The sequence below is a fragment of the Lepidochelys kempii genome, chromosome 12 (assembly GCF_965140265.1).
Source record: "Lepidochelys kempii isolate rLepKem1 chromosome 12, rLepKem1.hap2, whole genome shotgun sequence".
Classification (NCBI taxonomy): domain Eukaryota; kingdom Metazoa; phylum Chordata; order Testudines; family Cheloniidae; genus Lepidochelys; species Lepidochelys kempii.
The window spans coordinates 11,185,338-11,212,030 of NC_133267.1; the positions used below are offsets into that span (position 1 = coordinate 11,185,338).

At 42.5% G+C, this 26,693-nt stretch overlaps 2 protein-coding genes across 2 annotated transcripts in view; both read left to right on the forward strand.

The window, feature by feature from the left end:
* The window catches only part of SLC12A4 (solute carrier family 12 member 4), a 75,209-nt gene extending 63,294 nt beyond the window's left edge, over positions 1 to 11,915 (forward strand). The window contains exons 18-24 of the mRNA XM_073307579.1: positions 695 to 890; positions 1,299 to 1,468; positions 3,318 to 3,449; positions 3,537 to 3,644; positions 4,458 to 4,642; positions 8,383 to 8,516; positions 10,324 to 11,915. Coding sequence (XP_073163680.1) covers positions 695 to 890; positions 1,299 to 1,468; positions 3,318 to 3,449; positions 3,537 to 3,644; positions 4,458 to 4,642; positions 8,383 to 8,516; positions 10,324 to 10,415 — 1,017 coding nt within the window. The 3' untranslated portion in view covers positions 10,416 to 11,915. The remainder of the gene's footprint in view (positions 1 to 694; positions 891 to 1,298; positions 1,469 to 3,317; positions 3,450 to 3,536; positions 3,645 to 4,457; positions 4,643 to 8,382; positions 8,517 to 10,323) is intronic.
* Positions 11,916 to 22,754: 10,839 nt separating this feature from the next.
* On the forward strand, positions 22,755 to 25,330 carry LOC140896524 (ferritin heavy chain A). The gene is made up of 4 exons (XM_073308449.1): positions 22,755 to 23,054; positions 23,431 to 23,577; positions 24,044 to 24,169; positions 25,108 to 25,330. Exons 1-4 carry the CDS (start codon positions 22,953 to 22,955, stop codon positions 25,261 to 25,263), a joined length of 531 nt encoding a protein of 176 aa, XP_073164550.1. The 5' UTR covers positions 22,755 to 22,952; the 3' UTR covers positions 25,264 to 25,330.
* The last annotated feature ends 1,363 nt before the right edge of the window (positions 25,331 to 26,693 follow it).

Consider the following 26,693-nt stretch of genomic DNA (forward strand, 5'->3'; position numbering starts at 1 on the left):
AGCTCTTAAACACAAGCGTACTGTATGCCTGTTGCCCAAAGTGCTTAAAGACATGCCTAAGTGCAGTCATGGCTGCTGCATTATGTTCTAGATCTTATGTGTATACATCTCTAACTCATTTAACAGGACACATTGTCACCAAACTGAGAGAACTAATGTTTCATGATGTTGACTGATTCACGTAAAGGATGATGTGTTCTGTAATTTTCTGAACATCACAGTAGCTATTCTGAACCCATCACATTTGCTGTATTTTGCTTATTCGATGTAGTGGTAGAAGACTTATAAAGTCCTTTTCACCCTTCCTAATGCTTAATCATTTACATCTGCGTAGAAACAGCATACCGTGACATTCCCAGCACCCCTGCCCCCCCAGCAGCTCTTGAAGAGGTGGGAGACAGTACTTTAAAAATGGAAAGCTAATTCATATATCTCTGGGATAATATCTTTGCTAAGGATGAAATTATTGTTCTCTTTATATCTTGCAGCCTTGTTATAATGGCTTATAGCATATGAAGCCTTATACTACATATGATTCTCCTGTCCTTCATTACTCAAAATAGGGTAGTAAACTTTTGCCCCTGATGAGTATATGTAGATTACAGTATGAACATGCATAAGAAGTATAATCAGTTGATATAGAGGACCTGAGTTCATTTTAATGGAGAACTTTTTTCCCTTGCCTATCTTCCAGACTATTAAGAACATGATTGAAATTGAGAAAGTGAAAGGATTTTGTCAAGTAGTTGTAGCCACCAAGGTTCGAGAAGGAATTGCCCACTTGATACAGTCCTGTGGACTAGGTGGCATGAAACACAACACTGTGGTTTTGGGATGGCCGTATGGCTGGAGACAAAGTGAAGATGCAAGAGCCTGGAAAACATTTATTGGTTAGTTGTGATATGTCATGTGGTTAGACACACAGAACCAAGTTCTGTGTACTACTCTACACACACTATACTTTTGATTGAACAGATTTATTCTGCAAGTTCCGCATCACTTTCCCACTATTTGCATGAATATTAACAAAAAAAGTAAAATGTAAAATAATGGCACTCATTGACAGGTATATGTGTCTATAGGCCATTTCAAATGGTTTTTAATAAACACTATAATTTTTTCAAATAAAAAGCCTTTACAGTTGCACAGTTACACAAAAGGAGTAAATACATATATTTAATGTGAGCAGCGATTTTATAGGTAAGTGGCACTTGCTCACTGAATAGCCTTTTCCACTATCATTTTCTCTTACAGTACCATAGAAAAGTGACTGTTTGCTTTCTTCCCCTTCCCCACAGACACTGTGCGTTGTACAACTGCTGCCCATCTGGCTCTGTTGGTGCCCAAAAACGTGTCTTTCTATCCCAGCAACCATGAGCGTTACAACGAAGGCAACATTGATGTGTGGTGGATTGTGCATGATGGAGGCATGTTGATGTTGCTTCCTTTTCTACTGAAACAGCATAAAGTAAGGATGAAAAGAGCTAGAGAACAAATTTGTCTGCCAACTGCTTTGTATGCATCAGTGTATGGTGTGGAACAGTGAGCCAAGAATAAGTGAAGATCCTCATACTGTTCTCTCAATAAGTTTTTTCTTGTATTATATATTTATAAAAAATGTTTTTTGACTCACATGTACATTCTGCTCATGTACAATGCATTCTTGTATTAGCAGAATGTATATTTCCTATGTGATCATAGCAGGAATGGTCATACAAACACACAAATCTTTACCTTTAAAAAAAATGAAAGGTACTACATTGAAAAGGCAGAGTTCCTGGAGCTGTGTTTGAGACTTGCTCAGTCTTCTGTTGATAGCTATGTAAATTTAATAAGATGTGTATCATAAAGGACTCAGCAGACTGCTTATGGATACCATGTTCACAAGGGGGTTGGACTAGATGACCTTCTGGGTCCCTTCCAACCCTGATATTCTAAGGGCTATAGGACCTAACGAGTGTCTTAATTTTAGACACTAGATGTATTTCATTGCAATATAATTGGATTATATGCATGCAAAAGAGGAACACTGTCAAGTTATGAAGCAAGTGTTAATTCGGAAGATGATGTACTATTTAAGCAAAGAAAGAATTCATTTGTATTAAGTGGGTGTAGTACCAGAAATTAAACTGAATTTAACAAAGTCAATATGATCATGAAGATGAGGGACCACAGTAGTGTTGGTAGTACAGCTGGTTGAGAAATGACCCCAAATTATGAAAACTATAGTCTTCTTCATCAAATTTGATTATTTTGAGAAATTTTGAGCACTCAGAGTGTGGTGGTTATTAAAGACAAAGAGGAGGAACCTAGGTCTCCTTAAGTGAAAGGAGTCCACTAACCTCTCTGTCATGAGGAGAGACGGTTAAAATAAGGAGATTGAAAAGGTCTTTAAATAGTACAGTATCTTTTAAAAATAAGACAGTATTTATGCGCATTGTGTCCAAAATGTTGTGATTTTAAAATACACTGACCTTGGTTTTTTTGGTGACTTTTTCCCAGTTTGTCCTCTGCAGGTAACTTGCTGGCTCCTACATTATGGCTTTAGGCTGGATGGGAAGATATTAGGCCTGCTGGAGCCACTTCAGCTTTGGCCAGTGGGGTCACTTGATGTGGCCAGGACACTTATCAGCCAATGTAATGGCTATGATTGGTTTTGTCGTGACAAGAATACAAGAAAAAAATTAATCTCACAACCCTTGGCATATAATATATCAGTGTTAAGTTTAGTTTCTTTTAAAGTTTAAAAGAATATAAAGATCATAAAACACCCCGGAAGAATGAAATATTTCAAGATTTTGTGGCAGTCTCACCAGCAGCAGACCAGAGTGAATGAATAATGTTTTATTGAGGTAGCCCCTCCCCCCTCAAAAAAACAAACAAAAAAACAGGTCATGGGTTTTGTCAAGGGAAACATAGCAGTGAAAAACCTACCTGGGATTTTTCTTATGTTGTAGTTCATAGGACCATTGGGCTGGCCTCATATGGCTTTTCTTTGTTATCTTTAAGCCAAAAGAGAGGCTGGATACAAATTTAGGGCCTGCCTTGCATTAATGGCTCATTAACCCTGTTTGTTAAAGTCATGCTTGATAATCATCTCAGTTTGTCAACACAATGCATCAGCAGTGCTCCTAAACTATGCTTGATTGCTCTGATGGGAAAGTCAATAGTATGGATGTGTTTAAAAAAAAAATCCACAGAGCCCAGTACAGTAACTCTGCTGAAAAACAAGGATGCTATATTTATTACAGTTCTGTTTTGTGCAGAAAAGAAGTTGCTGGTTCACATGTTTTGAGAACTTGTATTTTCCCCCATAGGTCTGGAGAAAGTGTAAAATGAGAATTTTCACAGTAGCTCAGATGGATGACAACAGCATTCAGATGAAGAAGGACCTGGCTACTTTCCTTTATCACCTACGAATAGAGGCAGAGGTGGAAGTTGTAGAAATGGTAAGGGATTGATCCTATTTCTCCTTAAGGTTTGAATGCTAGTAAATTATTTGATTACAAAGAAGAATATTTTTCTTATTTCTGCAGCAAAACAGTGATATTTCAGCTTATACCTATGAGCGGACCCTAATGATGGAGCAGAGATCTCAGATGCTGAGGCAAATGAGACTGACCAAAACAGAAAGGGAAAGGGAGGTATGTCATTCACTATAGAAAAAGCTAAGGTGGATGAATCCAAGCGCTGTTCCTAGCACCATTTCATATCCTTCATATAGCATAGTAAAACTTCCATGAATTAATACAGACATCTCCCACATCTTGAAGAAAACGAACATTCAGTGTAGCCTTTTCAGTTGCAATGTCTGAAAACTAGGTTTATTCCTATTGGTTAACATCTTGCCATGGAGCCATGCTAGAAATGCTTTGTCCTAGGAAAGAATGCATGGCGGTCACGTAACCTGTAAAAAGCCTTTTGTGCATTTCCCTGTATGATTATGTGGTGTCCAGTTAGTTCAGAATGTAAGTCTCAGGAGGTTTCTTGAAAGTCTCAAGAGTTTCCGGTACATGCGATATCCTGGGTTTGTCCCATTTCATGACACGTCCTGTTTTGCTAGTGTGGGTTTATGTCGTGTCTTGGATTCTGGTAGAACTAGGCAACTAGTTCACTTGGCCACCAAAGCTGTTCAATTTGTATCATCCTGTTCCATCTGAGCAGAACAGTTTTCATCAGCTTGGGGTCAGTCTGGGCTGCCAGGTTCCATACTACCTTACGATGTCAAGTTCTCTCTTTCTCTGTATAGAGACACCCCAACTGGTCCAAATTTTGGTTGACTCATATTCACCATAACCCTCTTTGCTCTTTGTGTTAGTGAACTGCTCTGGCTCCTCTCCTGAACACAGGTGAAGAGTACAATGAAATGAGAGCTATTTAATTGGTGAAAGGGATCCAGAAAAGATAAAATTAACCTGTGAAAGTAGAACTCAGCTTGCCATTTAAACACTTCTCAGGCCCAGCTGGTAAAGGACAGACACTCTATAATACGGCTGGAAAGCCTGTACTCGGATGAAGAAGATGAGGGGGAGACAGTACCTGATAAAATTCAGATGACATGGACAAAAGAGAAATGTGACTCTGAAAAACGGAACCGGAACACTGCAGTGGAAAACTTCAGAGAACTGATCAGTATTAAACCGTGAGTCTCATTGGGGCCGATATCTCAGACCACTTTGGGTTAAAGTCCGGTTGTGCTGCTGTCCACTGTATGCCATCCCTAATGACAAAACAACTTGACTTCCTTTTAAAACAAAAATGATTTAGTACTGCTCAGGTCTCTCTTGCATTTAAACATTAGAGGCTTTAATAGTGGAAAGTCAGCAGAGTTAGTCACCCTAAGATTAAAGGTGGGATGTGGCTATGAATACTAAAAAGTATCCCCAAAGTTTTAGAATTGGCCCTTAAGTTGTGGCTTCTTATAATACGGAAGAATTGTCTGTAATCCCTTCTGTAATATGTGTGTATCTGAACCATCCAGAACTAGTTTATTGGCAGATGATCATATCACTTACTGCTAAGTAACTCAGTGAGAATTCCTGAGTGTTTGAAATTCCTATTCATTGGTATAGGTAATTCTAGTATATTTTACTGTTAAAAAGCCATAGAAATTCTGTGTTTGTGTTTAAATTTAAACTGATGTACTCTTACCTCCCTTTCATGCTTTCAGAGAGTGGGAAAACCTGTAAGTTTTTTTGCTAATTGTTTAAAAATGCTTTTCTGTGGATGGGAATGAGAAGATCAAGAATTCTCCCTAGATGAAAAGGAATGACATTATTAGCCTACATGTGATGCTGTACAATGGGCCTGATCCCGCATGCTTGAAGTTGAGGGGAAACTTGCCATTGTCTTTAAAGGGTGCAAGATTGGGTCCTTAATTCTTAGGGCGATAGGTATCTTAGAAATAGCATAAAGCAAAGTCTGCAAGAGTTACTCTGTCTAACCAGGACTGACTCAGGGAAAAACAACTTCAGGTTTGAGCATTTAATTGTGTTTTCAAGAATGGCATACCGCCGTGTGGGTGATCAAAGGGTGTGTGTTATTGTTGGGACACAATATCAGATGGTGGGAAATCCAAAGTTCAGCCTGTCGTACAGGACAGAAATTCAGGACAGTGCTGACTTGAACTTCTCTAGCTCTTTGTAGTTTTGTCACAAGCTTAAATATGATATGCAAAAGACACGGTCAAAGTGCTTTTACCATCGTTTGAATGTTTTTACTCTCCATTGTTTGCAATAGCTTGCATAGCAGCTTGAAATGAGATTCTTTTCAAGTCCAGTTCTGTCTACACGTGCCCCCAATCCTGTCCCCAAAGGAACATCAGGTCCACCAGGGCTTCCTGCACAACGGGGCACAAATGGGGATTGTAGCAGGCTGTGCTGGTCTGGAAGAACTGCAGCTCATTGGATCCTCCAGTCCTTTATACCCCAACTGCTGAGAGGACACGAAGGTCATAGGCTGCAGCAGCAGGCTCTGGGCTGGCTCAGTAACTTGTGGGAGTGGTGCGATTCCTCTTTCTTGCCTTTCCCCTCCCAACCTCTCACAGATTGTTAGTGCCCAGCTGGGGAGAGTAGTTGTCCCTAAGGGTACATCAACACAGGAGTAAAAGCCCTGCGGCATGGCTGCGACTGGACTGGGTCAGCTGACTTGGGCTTGCAGGGGTTGGGCTGCGGGGCTAAAAATTGCTCTATAGATGTTCGGGCTTGGGCTGGAGCCCAAGCTCTGGGTCCCTCCACCCTTGCAGGGTCCCAGAACTAGGGCTCCAACCCCAGCCCAAATGTCTACACATCAATTAGAGGGAAAGGTGTCAACACAATCAGAAGCTGTACATCCTCAGACCAAACTCTCATTGGCTGCTCATATAACAGAGGAATCACACTGTTCATTGTCTCTCCTGGAGGCTGGGTGAACCATTCCTTATATGCCTACACCACAATTAATGGCATTTTCTCAGCTCTCTGGATAGATGCCAGTTTTAAGGGTCACCTTGAAATTTTATTTTTGTCTCTTTGGATCTCTTCCAAATACAAAAATAACAATTCCTTCGTCATCTCCCATTGTTGTAGTACAATGATGTCCTACCTCCCTTGTCGGTGACGTTTCTGTTTCTGACATGGAAGAGGCAGAGGCTGTGCTCACTTTTTCAATAAAACCTGCGCCCATAGCATGACATCACAAGGAAAGTATTCCAAATGGGGCAAGTTGAACCCTGTTGTAAATCTTGCCCCTAAATAGTTCTCTGCAGCAGCACTGTCTCTTGGTAAGGTGGTGTAAATGAGTCATCTCAGTGTATCTGCCACTTCCTGAATGTTTTGGGAAGTTTATTCCTTTACGAAATGTCAATGAACATGCAGCCCCATAAATCATCACAAGACAAAAGCTAAAATTAAACTGACTTCAAAAACAAAAAAGCCTCCAGAAAAGAAATGAGTTCAGTAAGGCCTGTTACCATAATTTGTAGCATGTAAAATGGGTTCTTATCTAACCCCTTTCCCTAAAATATCTGGTTTTGACTGAAAAGCATCAATAGTAATAAAGAAATCATTATCCAAGTTGCAAAGGATAATTGATTTTTCCTTTAGGTCTGCATCTGTCTGTCTGTCTTTTGTTTTGTTCTCCCTTTTTAGCCCTTATTAACCACAGTAGTAGTTAATTTCGTATTGGAAGGAGACATCTTCTGCCTAAAAATGACTCCCTGACTCTCCAGTTCTTATTCAGCATGGATTGGTTTGATGTGATCATATTTTCAGTGTAATAAAGCCTGGACGCTTTTTGTGAGGATATGAGTGTTTTGCAGCTCAAAAAACACAGGTGCACTTCTTAGAAATGTGGGCTGGTGTTGCTGTCACCCTATTCTGGAGTTATCTGTGAGACATGGAAGTCTCAGAGTTGAGGATTTTTTCTGTACTTTAGTGTGTTGAGTGGGGGATTTTTGGTCAGCGTGATCTGGGCTATTGTTTTGCAATGTGCCCTGAGAAAGAGGCCGCATGTAGTTATGCTACCCAAGGACCAGAAGTAAACTCTGCCAGGCTTACACTCAGCACAATGTACCACACCTGCGCTGCTGGCTTTGCTGATTGGCGCATTGGCAGGAGCAGAGACATCTGTGCAAGGGAGCAGTAATGGCTCTGTAGAGCCTGCTTTCCTTTCTGCACTGATACTCAAGTCATGGGTGGCCCATGCAAGTGAGGAAGGGGGCGGTGCCTTATTCCCCTTGGGCGGATGCATAGGGCTAGTGATTTATCCCTTGCTGTAGGAGCATAAGGCCCTGCTTGAAAGCCCTGCTGGTTTGGTGGAATGCTCCTTACGTTGTTACAAGTCGTTGACTGTGACACTCACTTCAAGAATTCTAGCTCAACTCTAATCTGAGGTCACAGTGGATGACCGTGGTATTTTCCACTTTTAATAGTCAATAACCATCCACTCCAGCCCATGTCTTACTCAGTTTGGGCCTGATCCCAAGCCCCTTGAAGTCAATGAGACTCCTACCATTGCCATCAATGAGTAAGTAGATGAGGCCCTCAGTGCAATAGAGTTTATATTTGTATTGGTGATCTTAAGGTGAATTTCTTATCTCATGCAATCTGGCAATAGCTGCTTAGGAGAGACCAAGGACAGCAGTGGAATGGGAAATAAGTTAAATGATGCCTTCAGAACACAGATCACAAAAACTAGTGGAATAGTATTAACTCCAAACATGTAGAGGTACAAATAACTCTGTACCTTTAAAATAAAATCTGGAAAAAATGTGCATGTTTGATTAGGTGACATTTTAAATAGCATTTTGTAGATATGATCATTATAAGGTATTTTTCTAGTGATTTTTTTTCCAGTTCAGTTTTACAGTTTTTTTCTAATAGTAAACATGTGATTCTTCAACAGGAACCAGTCAAATGTCAGAAGAATGCACACTGCAGTGAAGTTAAATGAAGTAATTGTAAATAGATCTCATGATGCCAGACTTGTTCTTCTCAACATGCCTGGCCCTCCAAAGAACATAGATGGTGATGAAAACTGTATCCTTTGAAGGAAAGCCAAGGCGATACTCAAAATATGCATCTCTCTATCTAACCAGGTTTTATACTTTGCCTATCAAAGATATTTATTTAAACCGAAATAAGTGTAACTTAGTGTTCTATTTGTGTATGAAAGTAGTAAATCATGGTTGTTGAGATACAGTAAATACTTTTAAGGGAAAGTCACGTCTGCTCTTGCCACTCTCCTGTTTTGTACCCAGGATGCTTTGCTAACGTCACCTGTCATAGGGCCTGACCTGTCTTGTCTACACTCCTTTATTAGTTTCATTTTCTCTGATGGGCTTGCCTTCATAAGCTTTGTCAACGGTAAGGAAATTCAGTAGCAGGAGTTTTGCCTCCTGCAGAATAAGGCTAAACAATCTGACATTACTTCACATGGAAATGATGTTTTGCTCTTTCAAGGAATAGTAGCTACCTTTTTCTTATTGTACGCTGAAGCAGTTACTAAGAATGAATTCCTTTACACAAAAATCAAGAAGGAGAGTGGGGGAAAAGGGTTAACGCTTCCTGAATGGATTCTAAAGAGGCATTTAGTATAATTAAACTAACAAATGATCTACTTCTGACATGGTAACTTCAAATCTATCATCTGTTTGGCCCTAGGTTTGTAATTTCATAACAACTGAAATCTAGCCAGTCTGTGAATCTGTAGGGGTGAGTAAAAGTATGTCTTCACTAGCAATGTTAAAGCGTTGCTTTAACGTGTCTGTGTAGTTGAGGCACCAGCATTGGGAGAGAGCTCTATAAAAACCCTACCCCCACCAGGGGAGTAGCTACCGGCAGTAGGAGCGCAGCTCCCAGCACTGGTGCACTGTCTACACTACCACTTTACAGTGCTGAAACTTGCAGTGCTCAGGGGGTGTTTTTTCACACCCCTGAGTGAGAAAGTTGCAGTGCTGTAAAGTGGCAGTGAAGACAAGGCGTAAGATGCACTTCCAGGGAGGTTCACATTTTCAGAGAGGTTGAGAGCGTGTTCCTAGGAGCCAGTATGGACATCCTCCCTAGGAAGTGGCTTGGGTAATATATGACGTTTTGTGGCTTCAGGTATGTTGCTAAAGCAGGGAAAATGTTGAGTTTTTGTGAGACACTAAAATAGCTTCCTATTGCTCACAGCTTAAGGAATAGATGCAGCTTGGTAGAAATTTCTCGGTAGTATACTGTCTGTGAATCAGCTGTCCCTCTGCTTTCCCTAGCTCCCCCTACAGTTTGGCTTAGATTAAAATCTCATGGTGGACAACTGTCCACTCCTGCCCTGTTATAGACCCAGTTTGAAGGGAGCAGTGTTTGAAAAACATGGATGAAACATGACTCAAAATATGGCTGAGGCATCCCATACATCTTGTGCTTGATGCTATATTGGTCCACAAAGACAACGCAGATCTGTCAGATTCAGTCAAATTGCAATAAATTAATTTACTGCTAAAATGTAATTTGGCCTTTCATTTGGTTTCAAAGCATAAACATTTACAAAGTATATTGAGCCATGAATATGGAATGTTTATATCAATATAAGAAACTTAAACTCTACAACTCTACTAGTTCTTTAAAAAGTTTGCCCATACTATTGAGAAGAACTCAATCTCCCAAGGTTGCAGCTGACATACAAATAAATTTATTTTTAAGAAATCTAGGAGGATTGTTTGAAGAAATTGCTCAAGATTTTTAGTTGCACTCAATGTATTAGGCTTATTGCTATTGTATTACTGTTCAGTAAAAAGGACACTAGTGACTCAGTGTCTGCATTTAAGTTATAAAATATCTTTTGTCCTTGACTTCACTGATACAGATATGGAATTCCTGGAAGTTTTGACAGAGGGCTTGGAGAGAGTATTACTTGTTAGAGGAGGTGGTCGTGAAGTCATCACCATTTACTCTTGATTTAATATGGCTTTCTGCCCCATCGCACATTTACCTTCTTGATGACAAAGGACATTCCAGTTGTAAATGGAGAAGAAAATAGGTTCTCTCTCTCCTCCTTCCCTCAAACAAACACAGACTTTCCATCATCCACCCAGTCTCCTGAATGACTACTAGACTTTTCTCACCAACCTTTACACTATGCCGTAGATCTTAGTACTGATTCCATTGGTTTTCTGTCAAGTGACACTCCAGTTGCTACATACATATCTTTTGTATTGCAGTACTACACCATCCAACTGGCAACACAAGTGAATCATGAATCTACAATATTATTCGGCTTCTGCTTTGATACTCTGGCATTTGTGAATGTAGTTTTAACACTAAACCTATTTTTAGAAAACAGTGCTAACATGCAGTGTTTTTAGAAACTGTGTATAAAGTTAGGGCTCGAAAGTCAGTTACTGTAACAAGATTTTAAAAGCTTTTATATTTGTTTATGGGGATAGGACTACATTATATAGCAGCTAGTTTCTTTTGAAGTTCAGCTATAATGCATTTTCTAAACAAAACACGAAGTTGTAAGAACTGACTGACAAAGCTACAGTTTTGTGGGTTCGTTTCCAGAACTACAGTTCGAGTATTGGATAAGAATTTATACTTTAATACATTTATAGATTTAAATAAATTATGTTGATATAGTTGATTATGTATGTAGATTGCTACAAACAGTGTGTAGCTTCTGAGACTTCTGGAGGAGGCAGGTCCCTATTTATTTTTATATTTATTTGTTAGAAACATTGGAAACACAGATGCAAATAGTCTAGGAGTTTCACAGAGAGGTTTCTTAAATCAATTTCAAACCATCAGCGGATTGAAGAGAAGTCCTGTGCAGTTCTTCTCCATTTTAAATTCCTCCGGCCCATCATTGTATGATTCTGAGTATACTGAGAATCCAGTACATGGAAATAGAGGTGCTGCATTGCACACAGCGATGGATTGCACCTGCACAAGGGCAGGAGCTGCTTTTTTGTAGGCTTGTCTTTTACCAAGCCCATTAAATTATACTTACTGTACAGAAGGATCATATTTTTTCAATAAAATGTTGCATACACTTAATTATTAAACAATGTGGAGTTCTATATGCTGTATGCACACCCCACTCTCTCTATTGTATGGAATTGGGATTGTTCAACTACAGCTGTATAGACTGCTAACTGTTAAAGGAACATAAGAACTGACACCCCAGCCAAAGTCTTGTCTGACATTGCCTGGTATATATTACCCCATAATAGATAACTGTGCGCTAACATATTTATGGGAGGAACAGGAGGGACTTTCTCTTCACCTTAACTGTTAGTGGTTGGCATATACTGAAGCATTAAGGTTGATACACTTGATACATTTTTTAATTCTGTCTAGGATAGCAGTTGATATAATCATATAAATGTTTTGATTTCTAGTAGCAGTGAGTTCCACAGACTGATGATACATTGTATTAAACACTTACTAGTTTCCAAATGTGTGACCCTCTAACTTCTTTCCTTCCCCTCTTCTTCTATTGTAGAAAGATAATGTGCCACTTCACATTATGCAAATATTTCTTTGACTTGGTCATAATGACACCGAGGTGTTTTTACTGGATGGTTACAATTAATGCTGTACAAAAGTATCCTTTAGTGAAATAGCAGGGGCTGTGATTTTTTTTTTTTAATTAGGAGATGCTGATCTCTATCCCTGTGTATATTGGGGTTGCCATGGTGTGGAGCACAGTGAGAATTGTATAACCTGGGGTGGATAGAGATGTCTTACCCAGTGTGGGCACAGAGGTATCCTTATGGAATTATATCAAATATTCTGGTTGTCTGATCTCCTCTTCCTGTTGCAAGCACTCCTGCTCTTTCCACTTCTGTCAGTGTATCCCGGATGTAATCGGTGTGTGTATGCCAGAACTCTGGCAAAACAATCCAGCATGTCAAGTCACTGACGGGTGGGTACTACATTGAACCGCTCTTCACATTTCCATGTTTGTTCTCTCCCCCTTCTCAACCCTCCAAGGAGCAATGTCCACTAAGACAATTCACACCCTAGTCTAAGGAAGTGCTCCCTTTCAGGAAAAGGACACGGGTCCCTCCCAGTGAAATATGTCTGGGGTGGGATGGAGTTTTGAAGAGTACTGGCACAATTAAGGACGCTGGGGCTTGCTCTGTACTGGAGAACTGATTTTTTGCTTAAACGGCTAACTCTACTGGAGCCCAGGCTCTGGCAGCATGAATCATTTTTACTCTTTGTTTTAGAACAAGTTGAAAAGGTAGAGCATGTGAAGTGCACAGTAACGTTTGTAAAGCAATCCTCCCATGAATGATGTTGTGGAAGAGCAAAGCATCCCCCCCCCAAAAAAAAAAGAAAAAAAAGAAAAAAGACTTCTAAGGAATATACAGACAGCAAACACAAAATTGGGTCTGGTCATTGCTATTTAGTAAATGTTATGGATAATTGAGAACCATTACTATAGGGGGTTCAAAAGTGTTTACTCTAATTTTTTTTAGTCCCGCCTCCCCAAATCTCTCAGCCTCTCCTATTGGATGTAAGGGGGGGTGGGGGCAGAAGTCCAGTGCAAACTCGTGGGAGAGATGGAGTGGAACAGGCAGAACAGGAAAACATTCAAAGCAAAAAGGTATAATCTAGTTGAATCACCTTTGCTGCTGCTTGTTGAGGAACTGAATGGGTATTTTCATTCCCTTCCTAAGCTACCCAGATTTCTCTTTCAAGCAGAAAGCTTGCACTTATTCATGTTTCTCCTGTGTGTTGTGTTTTAACTTTAATGTAATGGGTTCACATCAGATCATGTTTACAAGACCATCAGTAATGGGGGAGATGCACAAAACTTGTTCACACTGGCAATGATCCAGTTTATAACAAGCTGACAAACATTTAGCATAAGTCTGGGGCTAAGACTAAGCTCACAGGTGAAATTTCTTCTTTGGGCAAACTATTGTTTATCAAAAATGTAAATATTATAGGCCGAGATGGCATTTTAAATTGCAAATGGCAATCTTTACTGTCACTTGAAAGAAAAGATACCAATATTTGCACGTCCTCCCCCTGCCTGGGACAAGAGAGATGTTAATGCACTACAAGCATCAGAATCTCTGCTGTCACTCGTAGACACCATTTTTTACGAAACTCACAATGGAGCAGTATTTTCCTTGAAGACCACTGTGGGACTCTGCTATTGAAACTTAGCTTTTATAGTGGGAGAGATGCTGCAAAACTGTTGAAGTTTAGACACTCAAATCCACAAGAGGGAACTAGAGTGCTAGTCATTTGGGAGTTTTGTTCACTTGAAGAAACAGGCAGTTTTTCAGATTGTTTATAAACCACTGCTGAGGCTCCATTCTTATTGAATTTTTCATGTTATTTACTGTAGGTACCTGGCATGTAATTAATTAGATAAAGAAACAAAACTCCCACTCATTCAGACAAAAATAAATCAAGTTCCCCATTTCCCCATGCATCATCCTAACAATATTTGTTTGTTTAGGAGTGCCTTGTGGTGTGCTCTGAAGGTCGACAGATTAAAATTACTCTGGAGCAATTATACCCTCATCATTTAGCCACTGTTTTATCGGAAGATACTGCCAAGGCTAAGATGCTTGGTTAAATTCAGAGCTGTACTTTCAAACCAGGGGAGTGGTTGGTTTTCTGTATTCAACAAGCACAGCTCTTGCTGAAGGCATAACAATCTCCAAGACAATCCTCTTGTAAAAACTGGGCACAAACTTACAGCAGGCCTAGGAAGTAGCTAAGAAGATGTCATTCAAAGCTCAGTAATTTTAGAGGAAACAATGCCGGCTGCCTTACTCCAAATACCAGGTGCCCCCCTACAGTGAGTTTTGGTCATGGCAGGCCGCAGCAGTTGTTACAACACAACATGGCAGGTGACAGGCCTGAAGACAATCTCTCCCTATAGCCTCTCACATCGCAGGCTCCAGCCTCTAACAGAGGGGTGGGCAAACTTTTCAGCCTGAGGGCCACATCAGGGTTCCAAAACTGTATGGAGGGCCGGGTAGGGAAGGCTGTGCCGCTCCAAACCCTAACCCTATCCACCCTGTCACACTTCCTGCCCCTTGATTGCCCCCCCTCAGAACTCCCGACCCCCCCACTCCTTGTCCCCTGATCGCCCCCTCCTGGGACCCCAGCTCCCTGACTGCCCTGACCCCATCCACACCCCCGCCCCCTGACAGGCCCCCCGGGCTCCCAACCCTATCCATCCCCCCCACCCCCCAGCCCCTTTTGGAATGCGGCCCTGCAACATGGGCAGAGGACGCAGGAGGAGCAGGGGCAGCCGGAGAGAAACGACGGTTTCCCCTTCAAAGTGCCGCTTCTCTCCGGCCGGTTGTGTGGCCGCCCAGTGCTCCTCCTGAGCCCCCTGCCCGCGTTTGCCGCGCTCCCACCACCGGCACCGCCCATCTGCTCCCCTGGGGCTGCAGGCAAGCCTCCCTCCCTGCTCTCCCCTGCCCCCGCCGTGCAGCCCCCTCCCTCACTGGTGGCGCGGCAAGCTGAGGCTGCGGGGAAGGGTGGACAGAGGGGGCGGGATGGGGACTAGCCTCCTGGCCAGGAGCTCAAGGGCCGGGCAGGACAGTCCCACGGGCCGGATGTGGCCCATGGGCCGTAGTTTGCCCACCTCTGCTCCAACAACTGGGGTGTTGTGTTCCATTTGCTCAACACAAAGTGCAAAGAGAGCTGGCCCATTTACTTTTGGGGTTAGGCTGTTCTCTGACATCATCCATTTCGTGCCTCCCTTTTTTTGTAGGACAGATGGAAGTCAAAGTCTGGCACACCCTGGAAGCAATGGGTCAGAGGGTAGCAGCCAAGGGTGGGTCCCACCGTTATCATTAATCTGGCGGTATTGCAACAAATGGTATTGCATAGTCATATTAGTGCTGCAAGCTGTCCATCCCATTGCCGGTGGAATGATGGCATGTTAACGACTTGGTCAAGTATGTGGCTTAAATATAGTTAGGAGGGCATGTTGAGCAAGTACGCTAGGGAGCCCCTGACATTTTATATGGTAGAGATTCGATTAATTGGAATAGGATGGGCAAACTGATGCTCTGGGAGCTTAGATCAATTCCTTCATGTTGCAGAGTCTAGAGGCTTAGATAAAAATCCAGACTTCATGCAGGAAATCTCACAAAACCATGCCCCCTCATAACATTTCTTGCTTTTCAGCTGGGCCAACTGGGCTTCAGGAATGGGCTCTCTCAGTATCCACCTTTAGGTATTTCTTTTCAGTGTCAGCCACCAGCAGACACTACACCCAGGAGTGTGGAAATGAAAAACTTTAAATAAATAAAGGTTTGAACACCCAAAAGTAGCTTTGCGTGAGGATGTCTTGATGTGTACATTCTCAGCTGGTTTGCCTACTTATAAGTTATTTTTGTATGACTGAGAACAGAAATGGGCCATCATCTGGCAGGACTTCAAAATGCTGTTGGATGACTGCCTTAAGGCAGGCTACAGATCAACTTTTCCCTGAAGGTTTGACAGACAGCATCAGAATATACTGCTCGGTCGCAAGAACTATTGGGCCTGGAAACAGTTATACAAACGTTAATTTAAAGACTTAATGAGAATAATAAGTGACTTAAATGTAGCACTTTGCAAAAATGACACAGCCCTCTTTATGTAACTGAATACGCAGGGTATCTGTCAAATGTCTCCTTATTTGAAACAATTTTCTGAATTTATAACAAAAGCATGCTCTGCTTTCAGTTTCATATTTTACTAGTTAAACCCTCAATTTGGTTCTCAGATGGAAAACAGCAGTTACCAGAGCTCAAAAAAAGGGGGGGGGGAAAGGGCAGAGAAACATTAAAGAGCTAAATAAAATATGTAACTACACTGCCTCATAATAAGCTGGCAATATTCAAGGCTGAATGTATTTTTCCATGGGTCCCTTTCATCTGCTTTCACCTGAGAATCCACATAAGCATTTCCCATAATAAAATGCTTTGTGGGCCAGGCTGCTTTTCTCTTTCAAGGACAAGCACAATGTACTTCCTCAGAGGCCAGCTGTACCAGGGGTAAAGCATGGCCCTGTTTATTGTCTGGAGACTTTAAACCAGCACAACTCTTGTCTTGCCAGAATGGCTTAACCACTACCTTTCATAAAAGGTGTGTTAGGTGCTGTTCCATTCATTACCATTCTTGACAACTTGTCTGCATTAATGTAGGTCATTTCCCAACGTAAAGGAGTGGACAGCTGAGCTAGCAAACCAAAATGAATATTTAAAATACAAATCAAATGAGCACTTTCTTCTACCCTTCCTTTGTCCTATTCCCTATGGTATGTTGCTGCAATTCGATCTTCATATTTACCTTAATTGTTAGCTCAACTTTCAGAAAGTTTATGAAGTGTCACAATAACCTGTAACGGTAAATGTTGATGGGAAAAGGTGCAAAGGAGAGACTGACTGAATTAGTCTAAATAGAAAAGCCTACTGATGTAATTCAAGGAATGTGTCATGCCTGGTAAACAAGAGGGAGTGTGGGACTGGAAATCAATGCATCAAAATCGATGTATCAGAAATTAGGCTTAATTAGTGGATAAAATAATGAGAGGATGGACTGTTCTGCCCATCTCTTCCTTTGGGGGTCCTTAAAATACTTGAAAATCAGGGGGAGAAGCATGAGTGCAACAATTACTGAGTGAAAGAAGCTGGGATCCATTGTAACACTGCTGGATCTTTGTCATCGGATCCTGAGAGCTGTTCTAGCCGGGCCAGAAAGAGGGACCCAGATGATATTGCCACCTCCACTGGCTCTGGCTGACTCGTGGGACCACCTGGGACATGAGACCTACTCCCCCCTTATTTCTCCTCTTTCCCATCTCTCTCTTTTTTTCCTTCTGTGTCTGGCTTAGCTGACCAAAACTATATATTTTTACAACATTGCTGTAAAACAGTTGTAAAATACCATCTAAAAGACTGTCAAACAAGGGATTTTGCCTTATAAACCCCCTCACCCACTAGCTGGAGAGAAAGGGAATAAAGGGTGTTGATAAAATAAAAGACTTATTTAATACTTTACATTTCAAATGCTTGAACCGTTTTTCCTTCTTTTCTGCATCTTTAGTAAAAGGTTTTGCAGACATTTGCCATGGTACTAAGCAGGCTGAAGTCTCTGTATAACCAAACCCGAACCTGGTTGAAAACTATTTAATGTTGGACAGTGACTGGCTTATGTTAACACCTTTGACTCTCTGAGCCCATATATTCCACCTAAATTAATACAATAGGCAGATTTAGCTGTGTAACTCCCATGCATTTGTTCTTCTCTATGCTGAGGTCCTCAAAGGTATTCAGGCTCCTAACTTCCATTAATACAGGATTTTAATTGAAGTTAGGAACCTAAATTCCCCCTGGGCCCGAGTCTTTCAATCTGTAAGGACACTGCTATGGCTACAGCTCAAGAGTTCTCAGTTGCGCATGGCCACCTATCCATTCTGGTTTTGTCCATCTAAAATGCAATATTAGATTTTAAAGGCTGTGTGTTTCTCCTTGTGCCTAGTATTCCCTTTACCCAGGTTTTCTTCCTGCAGGCCTATAGTCAGTATTTGCATGGAAGGAAGTAGGTCTAAAACAGCCATAACTGGGTAAAACCGTAAGTCTGACTTTCAGACCGTGCTGAGAAACTCCAGCTGCCTTTGCCGGCAATAGGAGCTACATGCGCTCAGCATCTCTGAAACTCAGGCCATAGATCTTTAGGAGGCATAATAGAAATGTGAAAACTGCCTTGGGGCTGTATGAATACTCCATTTACAGTGTCTGTACCTTCTGCTATGTAACACACATTAGTTATTGGGTCATCACAAAAAGACTGTAAGGTTTGGCACAATGATTGTATGGAATGAAGGCCTTGCAGGGAGTTAATTGTGGGGCAGTGGGTTTATCCTCTTTCTAATATCTTAGTTCTACATAGTATCTTTCATCTGCAAGGGTCCCTAACAGTAACACGACAGAGATTCAGCTATAGCCACAGGATACTTCATCCATCTGCATCTGCTTGGGTGACACAGGACAATTGTTTAAGGGTTAGGAGCAATCATAACAATTTATGCTGCTCAAACTGCAGAGGACAGATAACGTTACTACCAAAATCTGGCCAGGACAGTCAGAGTTAGTGCCTGTGCTCTGGGAAGGGGCCGAGGGGCAGTGCCATGTGGTCAGAAAAGATGACATGTCCTCAGAGCCATGGTACAACGTGTTCAGAGCACCGTTCTTGTTTGTTTCCCGACCACTCTGCTTTTGCATGGGGCTGGAAGCAAAAGTGCTGCCATAGTGAGAGAGAGGCTCTTTACCTGTTACCTCTGGGCTAAACAAGAGCAGAAAGTCACAGAAATCTCAGAAATAAGCTTATGTTGAAAATACTCATTTCTTTACCCACTCACCGCTACAGCAGAGGTCTAAAGCCAGAGAACACAATCCAGTTGGACTTGAGAGTGCTTGTTTAATTGGACAATTCTGAGAACACCAAGAATTGGGCAATTATGAGTTTATTCTAATTGTATTGGGAGGAGGAGACACAATCCAGCAGCCTCAGCTGCTCTTTTGATATTGCAAGTCAGTACAGTTACTTCCCTAAAATTAAAAATGATTGGTGATTCTGTACTTTAGAAAACAGCATAATGTACCCAAACTTTAGCTACATCTGTTTGTAGTTACACTGTATTTAAAGAGGAGCTTGAGGTGGCCTATAGTGCAGAAATACTGCAGGAGTGGTGGTGAAGTGTCATTCCCATAATCCCTTTAAAACCTAACAAGATCAGAGGACTGACCCTGCCCATACCAGTCTGAAGTATCAAAATCTAATTAGTCTCATTACTAACTGTGTTTCCACAATGGAATCTTGCCTAATACATCTTGCTTGACCTCGTATTTGAGGGAAATTCAATAGTGTCTCCAAACTGGGGGACCTGTGAAAGTTTCCTAAAACAAAAAACATGTGGCAATGACAGTCCTGCCAACATAATGGATAGATGGAGGGGAAAGGAAAAACAAGAAATTTGCACACTTGACAGATTGAAGCCTCTAAAATATTCTTTTATAAGTTTGAAATCCCCTTATGTGTTAAGATAAAGAGATTGTCACAGTATCAGGATGATGAAACTGGCAAAGGAAATGTGTTTTTTGAACTTTGTAACTGATCCTTTGGGCTTTCTTTAGTCCCTGGTACAAGCCTATTCAGTTGACTGATTTATTGGCACCACCAAAGAGACCTGAATAAAATAGTTTTAATAAGATTCCAAACCCGCTAAAGCAGTGCTTGTGGCTTCAAGTTTCTTTACAGCCTTGAGATTTAGCGAGGATCTCGCAGACTGGTGGCACTTTCAGCAAACCTGAGCTGTGTGTCAAGCAAATTGTGGGGGGGGGCAGGAGGGGAGTCCTAATGGCTGAAATGTGGACCTGGATGCACGTTATAGTGTGTAAGACCAGCTCTACAGGTAACTCAAGGAGTACAAATAGAGATGACATGAAACCAGAAAAAAGGGGAGTACAAATCCATTTGAGCAGCTTTCCTGCATCATTACTGCTAAAGAAGCTGCTGTGTCCAACCCCCCCCCCCCCCGCTCCCAGAATTACACATTGATATTTGAAACCTCAGTGCAGTGGTACAAATTCCTGGTTCTTCATGTTTCCTGGTTTACTGTAGAGAAGCAAACACATGATGACAATAGAAATGTCCAGCTCCTGTTTCAGTTAGTAGCAATGTGTCAGACATGGTTGTGCTAATGTTCCCATAGTCATTATGCTCCAAAGGACAGAGGGACCCTGCCAGGTTTAATTGAGTTATTGCTGCTTTAGCAGAAACACAGGATAGAAAACATCTCCAGTTCTGCCCCATAGACATGGTCTACCCTAGTAAAAAGCTGGTATTCCTATCAGTGGCACTTAAAAAAAGGCAACTCCCTTACAACCCAGCATAAATGCTGCAATCGTCACCCCCAGTGCTTGAATAAAATGGTGGGGGAAAAGCACAACCACATTGTAATAAAAGGAGAAAACCCTTTTCTATGGCAGAGTTCAGCAATGAGAAGAACCAGACACAAGCCTCATCCAGCACTCTATAAAGATAAACTTTGCAGGACCAAATTCAGTATGGGTATGAATGGGCACAATGTCCATTAACAGCACTGGGAATTGTGCCTGCTTGTAGGCCAGTGCTGCGTTTTGCCCCTGTAGCCTTTAATGGGACTGTTACGTGAGTAAGGAGCGTTGAATAGGTCCCAAAAAGACTACATCTGAAAGCAGCATAGTAAAGGGTTCTGAAAAATGGGTCTTCAAATTGTCGCACAAGAAGCAGCTCCGGATACAGGAATGGAGTGCCCCTGTGAGAGATCTAAGACAGGAGCCAGTGATATTCAGTTGAGCACCATCTGAGGTGCTGTCCCTTAATGCTTCTCTCTGGAAAAAACTGCTTCGGCAATAAAAAGACCAAAGGATCTTGCAGCCCATATTTTAGGTGATGCAGCAGCTAATAATTGACTAATCTTTGTGTTCATTGCTTATATTCTAGACAATGGAGTGGAGATAAAAGAATCCAGAAACAAAATGGCTGAGACATCTCAGTCACAAGCAGAATATAGAAAAGCTGAGTACTGCTGTGTAAACATGATCACAGATTAATAGCTAGCGCTTTGCTCTTCTCTAGCATATATTCGCTATAGCTCCCAAAGTGCTTTACAAACAATAATTATTTCTCTAACCTCCACTCTCCAGGAGATAAGATAGAAATTGTACTGAGTGTTAGCAGAGGCAGAAAGAGATGAAGTGATGTGTCCAATAAGCACTGAAACGTCAGTATTAGATTTTTCAAACCATGCAATGATGGACACCATATAGTTGAGATTATATATTTGTAACCAGTAGGTCAAATAAAGTGAGCTTCAACTTTGCCTTCAACTTCTCCCATGGACTATGCATTCTGCCCTAACTCTTGCAATATTTCAAGGTTACCAAGGTGAGGAAAACAGAAAGGAAGCCATAGAACACTGCTGAAATAACCAAAGTCATATAATCCAGCCCCCCTATTTAAGACATTCATCTGGCTTCTATTACTGTCGTATCTGAGCACTTCACAATGTTTTAATCCTCAGAACACCCCACACCTACCCTGGCAAGAAAGTACATTATCCCCATTTTACAGAAGGCACAGGAAGACTAAATGACTTACCTATGGATGCCTATAGGAGAGCAGGGAATTGAACCCAGGTCTTTGAGGTCCCAAGTTAATACCCTACCCAGGGGGTGATTCTTCCTTATTTGCTAAACAGCTTCTGAAAGGGCCAAGGTCTTTTGCATAGCTAACAGGAATTAAAACCTGTTCTGCATTAGGTTGCATGGGTGCCTGTAAAATTTGACCCCCGACAATCTCTCTTCCAGCATGAGAGAAGTGTACAGCAATACAAAATGCTTAGATTACACTTAACAGGGGGAAATAAGCTGCTGCCTTTTATTGGACCCAAAATAGGTTCTACTCAGAGTTCTGGGTGGAATAAGGGGGTTAACTCTGCAGTTTTCTGTTTCTTTAAAGAAAAAGGCATGAGCCAATCAACTCTGTAACTTTTGACGCTGGCAGCTGGTACATGCCCTAAAGCATGAAGGGCCATCTCCCCCATTTAACCATGTTTTATCTGATCTAAAGAAACTGCATGTTCTCAGTCATATACATATTTAATATCTTATAAAAATCCTTTTAAGCTTTTGCCCTCAATCCTGTATCTTCCAGCAGTGAGATCCACAGGATATATATGTACTGTGCCTAGAAGCATTTCCTTTCATCCATTCTAAATCTCTTTCATTTTATTGGATATCTCATTGTTCTCTTCTAATGATGAAAGAGCACCCAATTTAAAGTCTCCATACCTTCTTTATTTTATGTCTCACTCAGGTCCCCTCTTTTTTTCATCTCTTCTCCAGACTAAATAGTTTCAATATGTCTTCAGATGACAGGGCCTCCGTGTCTTTAATAACATTTTCATCGGTTGTCTGAGAGCCTTCTGAATACTGGAAGAAAATGACCAGGGTTTCCCAGGTGTAATACGTTAGAGAAACACTGACCTAAGGACACTTTGGGAAGGGGTAAGAAATAAAGCCTTCCATTTGCCACCTTCTCTGTATCCGAAGGGTTTGTAGGAAACTGAATTAATTTGGTGAATACTCCTAATTTTCATCTAATAACAAACTGTCAATCTCCCCCATTGCTCCAGGGGTAATGTGGCAACAAGGATGGTCCTACTGCTGAGTCATGCCCTCACCTGTGGATACTGTGTTAGGATCCAGCCCTCAAAGGTGACTGGTGCAGTAGGGAAGAAGGACATTTCTATTGGACAGCAGCAGCTGTTAATCACACCCACTCCCTGCTCTGGACAGCATTAATACCATCTGTGAAGAAGAACATTTCTGGTATTTTACTGGGCTCTGTTCTTGGTAGTGTTTAGTATCCCTAGAAATTTCTTGAGATCCTTTCTAGCTAAATCTTCCAGATAGAAGAATGGAGTCCCAGGTGCGCCAGAACTTCCATCCTGAATGTGAAGCTGCTGTCAACCGCATGGTAAACCTGGAGCTGTATGCTGGCTACGTTTACTTGTCCCTGGTGAGTGTAGTACAAGAGCTGTGCTGTTAGGCTTTTTCAAATCCATTTGTTTTCTCTCATATGAGAGCTAGCTTGTCTGCTACTATATGTTTTTTTTGTAAAGTACTCTAGCTGTATGCTGTACCTCTTATCCTGTACAAGTGGACAATACAGGAGAGCAGTGAGGGGATAAGACTATTTCTGACACTTGTGGTTTTGTGACTTGTTAGTGGAGAAGCCTCTGAGTCTGACTCTTACAAGCCATTTCTGAGGCTTCTTTGTGGGAAAACTTGTTCATATGAGCAGATATGTTCCTTGTTAAGTTTAAGGATTGATTATATGCTGTTGTCAGCTTGAGGCTGTAGTACCTTCACTAAACTCCTGGATTCTTCCTCAGTCCTACTACTTTGACCGTGATGATGTGGCCCTGAAGCATGTGGCCCAGTTCCTGAAGGAGCAGTCCCATGAGGAGCGGGAGCATGCAGAGAAGTTCCTGAAATACCAGAACAAGCGAGGGGGCTGCATTGTCCTACAGGACATCAAGGTATGTAACAAATCAATGTGCCTCCCTGGGAGGGTGGGGGAGTGGACGCTACACTGAGGTTAATCACCATGTGTGGGGGTAGAGGTAGAACTTGCTTTTTCTAAGGGGAAAGCAATGGGCCTTCCTTGGGAGACCTCTGATTATCCCAAATGGAGTTATTCCTGTGGTAAATTAGAGCTGCATGTCTCAAAAACATCAGCCTTTGACCCTCTAGTAAAGGGTATCTGAAGGCATGGGTGGGCCTCTGATAAGCCTAAAAGCACAGACTAGGTTTGCTTAGCTGTGACCAGGCCATCTGCTCCATCACTTCATAAGCAATGGCTTTAGTTCATAATTATAGAACCTTAAATACAAGGATGAATAGTGCTGTTTTTGGTGGGGGTGGAAAGCTATTTTGGATGCAAAACTACAATTTGGTAACCAGGAGAGTGATGTCTGGTTCTCCTCCGTGGCCACTCCTTTACAGAAGCCAGAGCGGGATGAGTGGGGGAACAGCCTGGAGGCCTTGCAGTGCGCCCTGCAGCTGGAGAAGACTCTGAACCAGGCACTACTGGACCTGCACAAGCTGGCTATGGAGAGGAATGACCCCCATGTGAGTTAATTGTTTTATGTGGGTTGATGGTGTCAGAAGAGTAGGTTTGTCTGGACCAGCATTTTAGAAGATAGATCATAGAATATCAGGGTTGGAAGGGGTCTCAGGAGGTCATCTAGTCTAACCCCCTGCTCAAAGCAGGACCTGTCCCCAATTTTTGCCCCAGATTCCTAAATAACCCCCTCAAGGATTGAACTCACAGGCCTCTGCTCAAACCACTGAACTATCCCTCCCCCCTAATTGCAGACTGAAAAATCCTAATGTGGGAGGGCAGGAGAGGGTAAAGATATGAGAGCTGCAAAATAATCTCTTGCATTTCCTAACTCTTCTACAGCTGTCTGGTTAGCCACCTCTTCCCTAGGAGCAATCCCTGTGTTGGCACCAGAACAGGCTGCTCCCACATGGGAACTATGTGGTGTGTGGCCACTGACCAGGGTGTATCAGTAGGCTAAGTTGCCCCTGCAAAAGTTTTTTGCTTTTAGTTAGATTGCTGTCGGGGAGGGGAAGAGACCTACCCTGAGGCTTCAGACCTGGCCATGGATGAGTGTGCAGGGGTGGGTAAGAAGGAACTTGCACAAATGCTCATTCTGACCGTTCAGGTATACATACCTGACACATGGAATATTTTTACCCTTCTGCTGGACTCGACATGCCCCTTTTGAGTCTTATAGAGTTGGAGCTGCTACAAGAGCTGGCCCTAATACTTTCTTCTGATGTAGAAGTCTGCTTGCTCAGTGACTGAGCCACTGAGCATCCTCAAAAGTCAAATTGGTGAAATAGAAACTTATGAAATGAGGGCCAGTTAACCAATGGGTGAAGTCTTGAGTTAAACACATGACTAGTATAGGCAGGCCTGAGAACCACTAGAAGACTGTTGTAGCTTCTAAGTTTGGCAGCTGTGCCTATAGGAGCAGGAGTGAGTCCCTTTCCTTTTGCAGTTATGTGACTTCTTGGAGTCTGACTACCTGGAGGAGCAGGTGAAGGCCATCAAGCAGCTGGGAGACCATGTCACCAACCTGAAGCGCCTGGGAGCACCCCAGAATGGCATGGGAGAGTACCTGTTTGACAAGCACACCCTGGGGGAGAGCAGCTGAGCTCCCTACTAGGGACCTGACCCATAGTGTAGATCATGATGTCATAGCTGCATTACTCTGGATATAGATCAGAAAATAGATGCCTTGTCTTACCTAAATACCAAGAATAAAATCTCTGCTTTCTGGTGTAACCTGGTTCATGTGATATTACTCAAAGTGGGGATGCAGGCTGGTTTCTCCACACACGCTGTAGTGGATGAATGCTAATGTGTAGTGACTTGCTAAGAAGAGCAGGCATCTTGTGAGGTGGGGGGGGGGGGAAATGACTGAGGCATGTTCCTGGGTAGTGGGGTGTCTTGTCTTTTGAGACTAAAGAACTGGTGGTAGAAGAGCTATGATGGGTCAGTGTCTCCATGGGGCAATGGTGCAGGGAACTGTCTGCCAGGAAGTGACTTTGGGATGGTGGTGTGAAATCACAGCATGAGTTCCCCTTAGCTCAATGATTCTAAGAGCTCTGGGTGGCTGGGGCTCATGCAGAGGGGCTGCACACGCCTGGGAAGTAGGGATAAAGGGGACAGCCAGAGCCCTGCCACCTGGGCTATGGCTCTTCCACCCCAATCACTTACCAGTAGGTGGCAAGACTTGGGGTGGCAGAAGTAAGGGTGGCAATAGGGTGCTAAGCCTGCTGTGAAAGAGTGCCTCCCTTACTCCTGGGCTGGCTCAGCACTGCCTTCAGAGCTGGGTGGCCATAAGGTATGGTTTCTGGAGGGGGGGCGGGGAATGTAAGTTTGAGAATCACTGCCTTGGATGTGTTTGCAGCTAGAAGCAAGGTTATGCAGTTAAAGTTCCCTACTGTTATCTGTGCTGTGTAAGGGAACTCCTAGTTCCACTGGGATGGATCAAAGAGGGAGGAGTCTTGTGAGCCTCTAGCATTGTGTGATGACACCTCTGACTTCCCAGCAGGGGGGTGGGTGTGTGAGAGAGACCCTGATATTGGGAAGGGAGGGGGAAACAAATGGACAAAAGGAAGACACATGTTGCTTTCTGGGGAGACTGGGTCCATTCTCAATCTGCTACTAACATAGAGGTTTGCAGTGTGGAGGATCTGATCTTCCCTCCCACCCCACACACTTCTATTTCTAGAGCTGAAGTTCCAGTGTTTTTTCTGGCCCCGGTTATACATGGGCTGCAGTTTTCACCTGTTATGTGGTTCTCTCAACCCTCACTGCAGTGGCCCAGGTTCTACTCTCCATCTAGAAGCCCAGGTCCCTTTGAGATGTAGCAACCTACTTACGAAGCAACTCCTGTACCAGTTGTCTCCATTTTTTGCATGGACTTGGGTCAAGGGTGCCTGAGCAGTAGGCTATCAGCTGTTCATCACTTCCAGTGGCTTTTTTCATTAGTCCTCAAACTAGCTAGTGCAGCCAGACCTTGAGGCAGAACCAACCTTGGCATTTTATCTTCTGTAGTAACAAGGTGGCAAAATATTG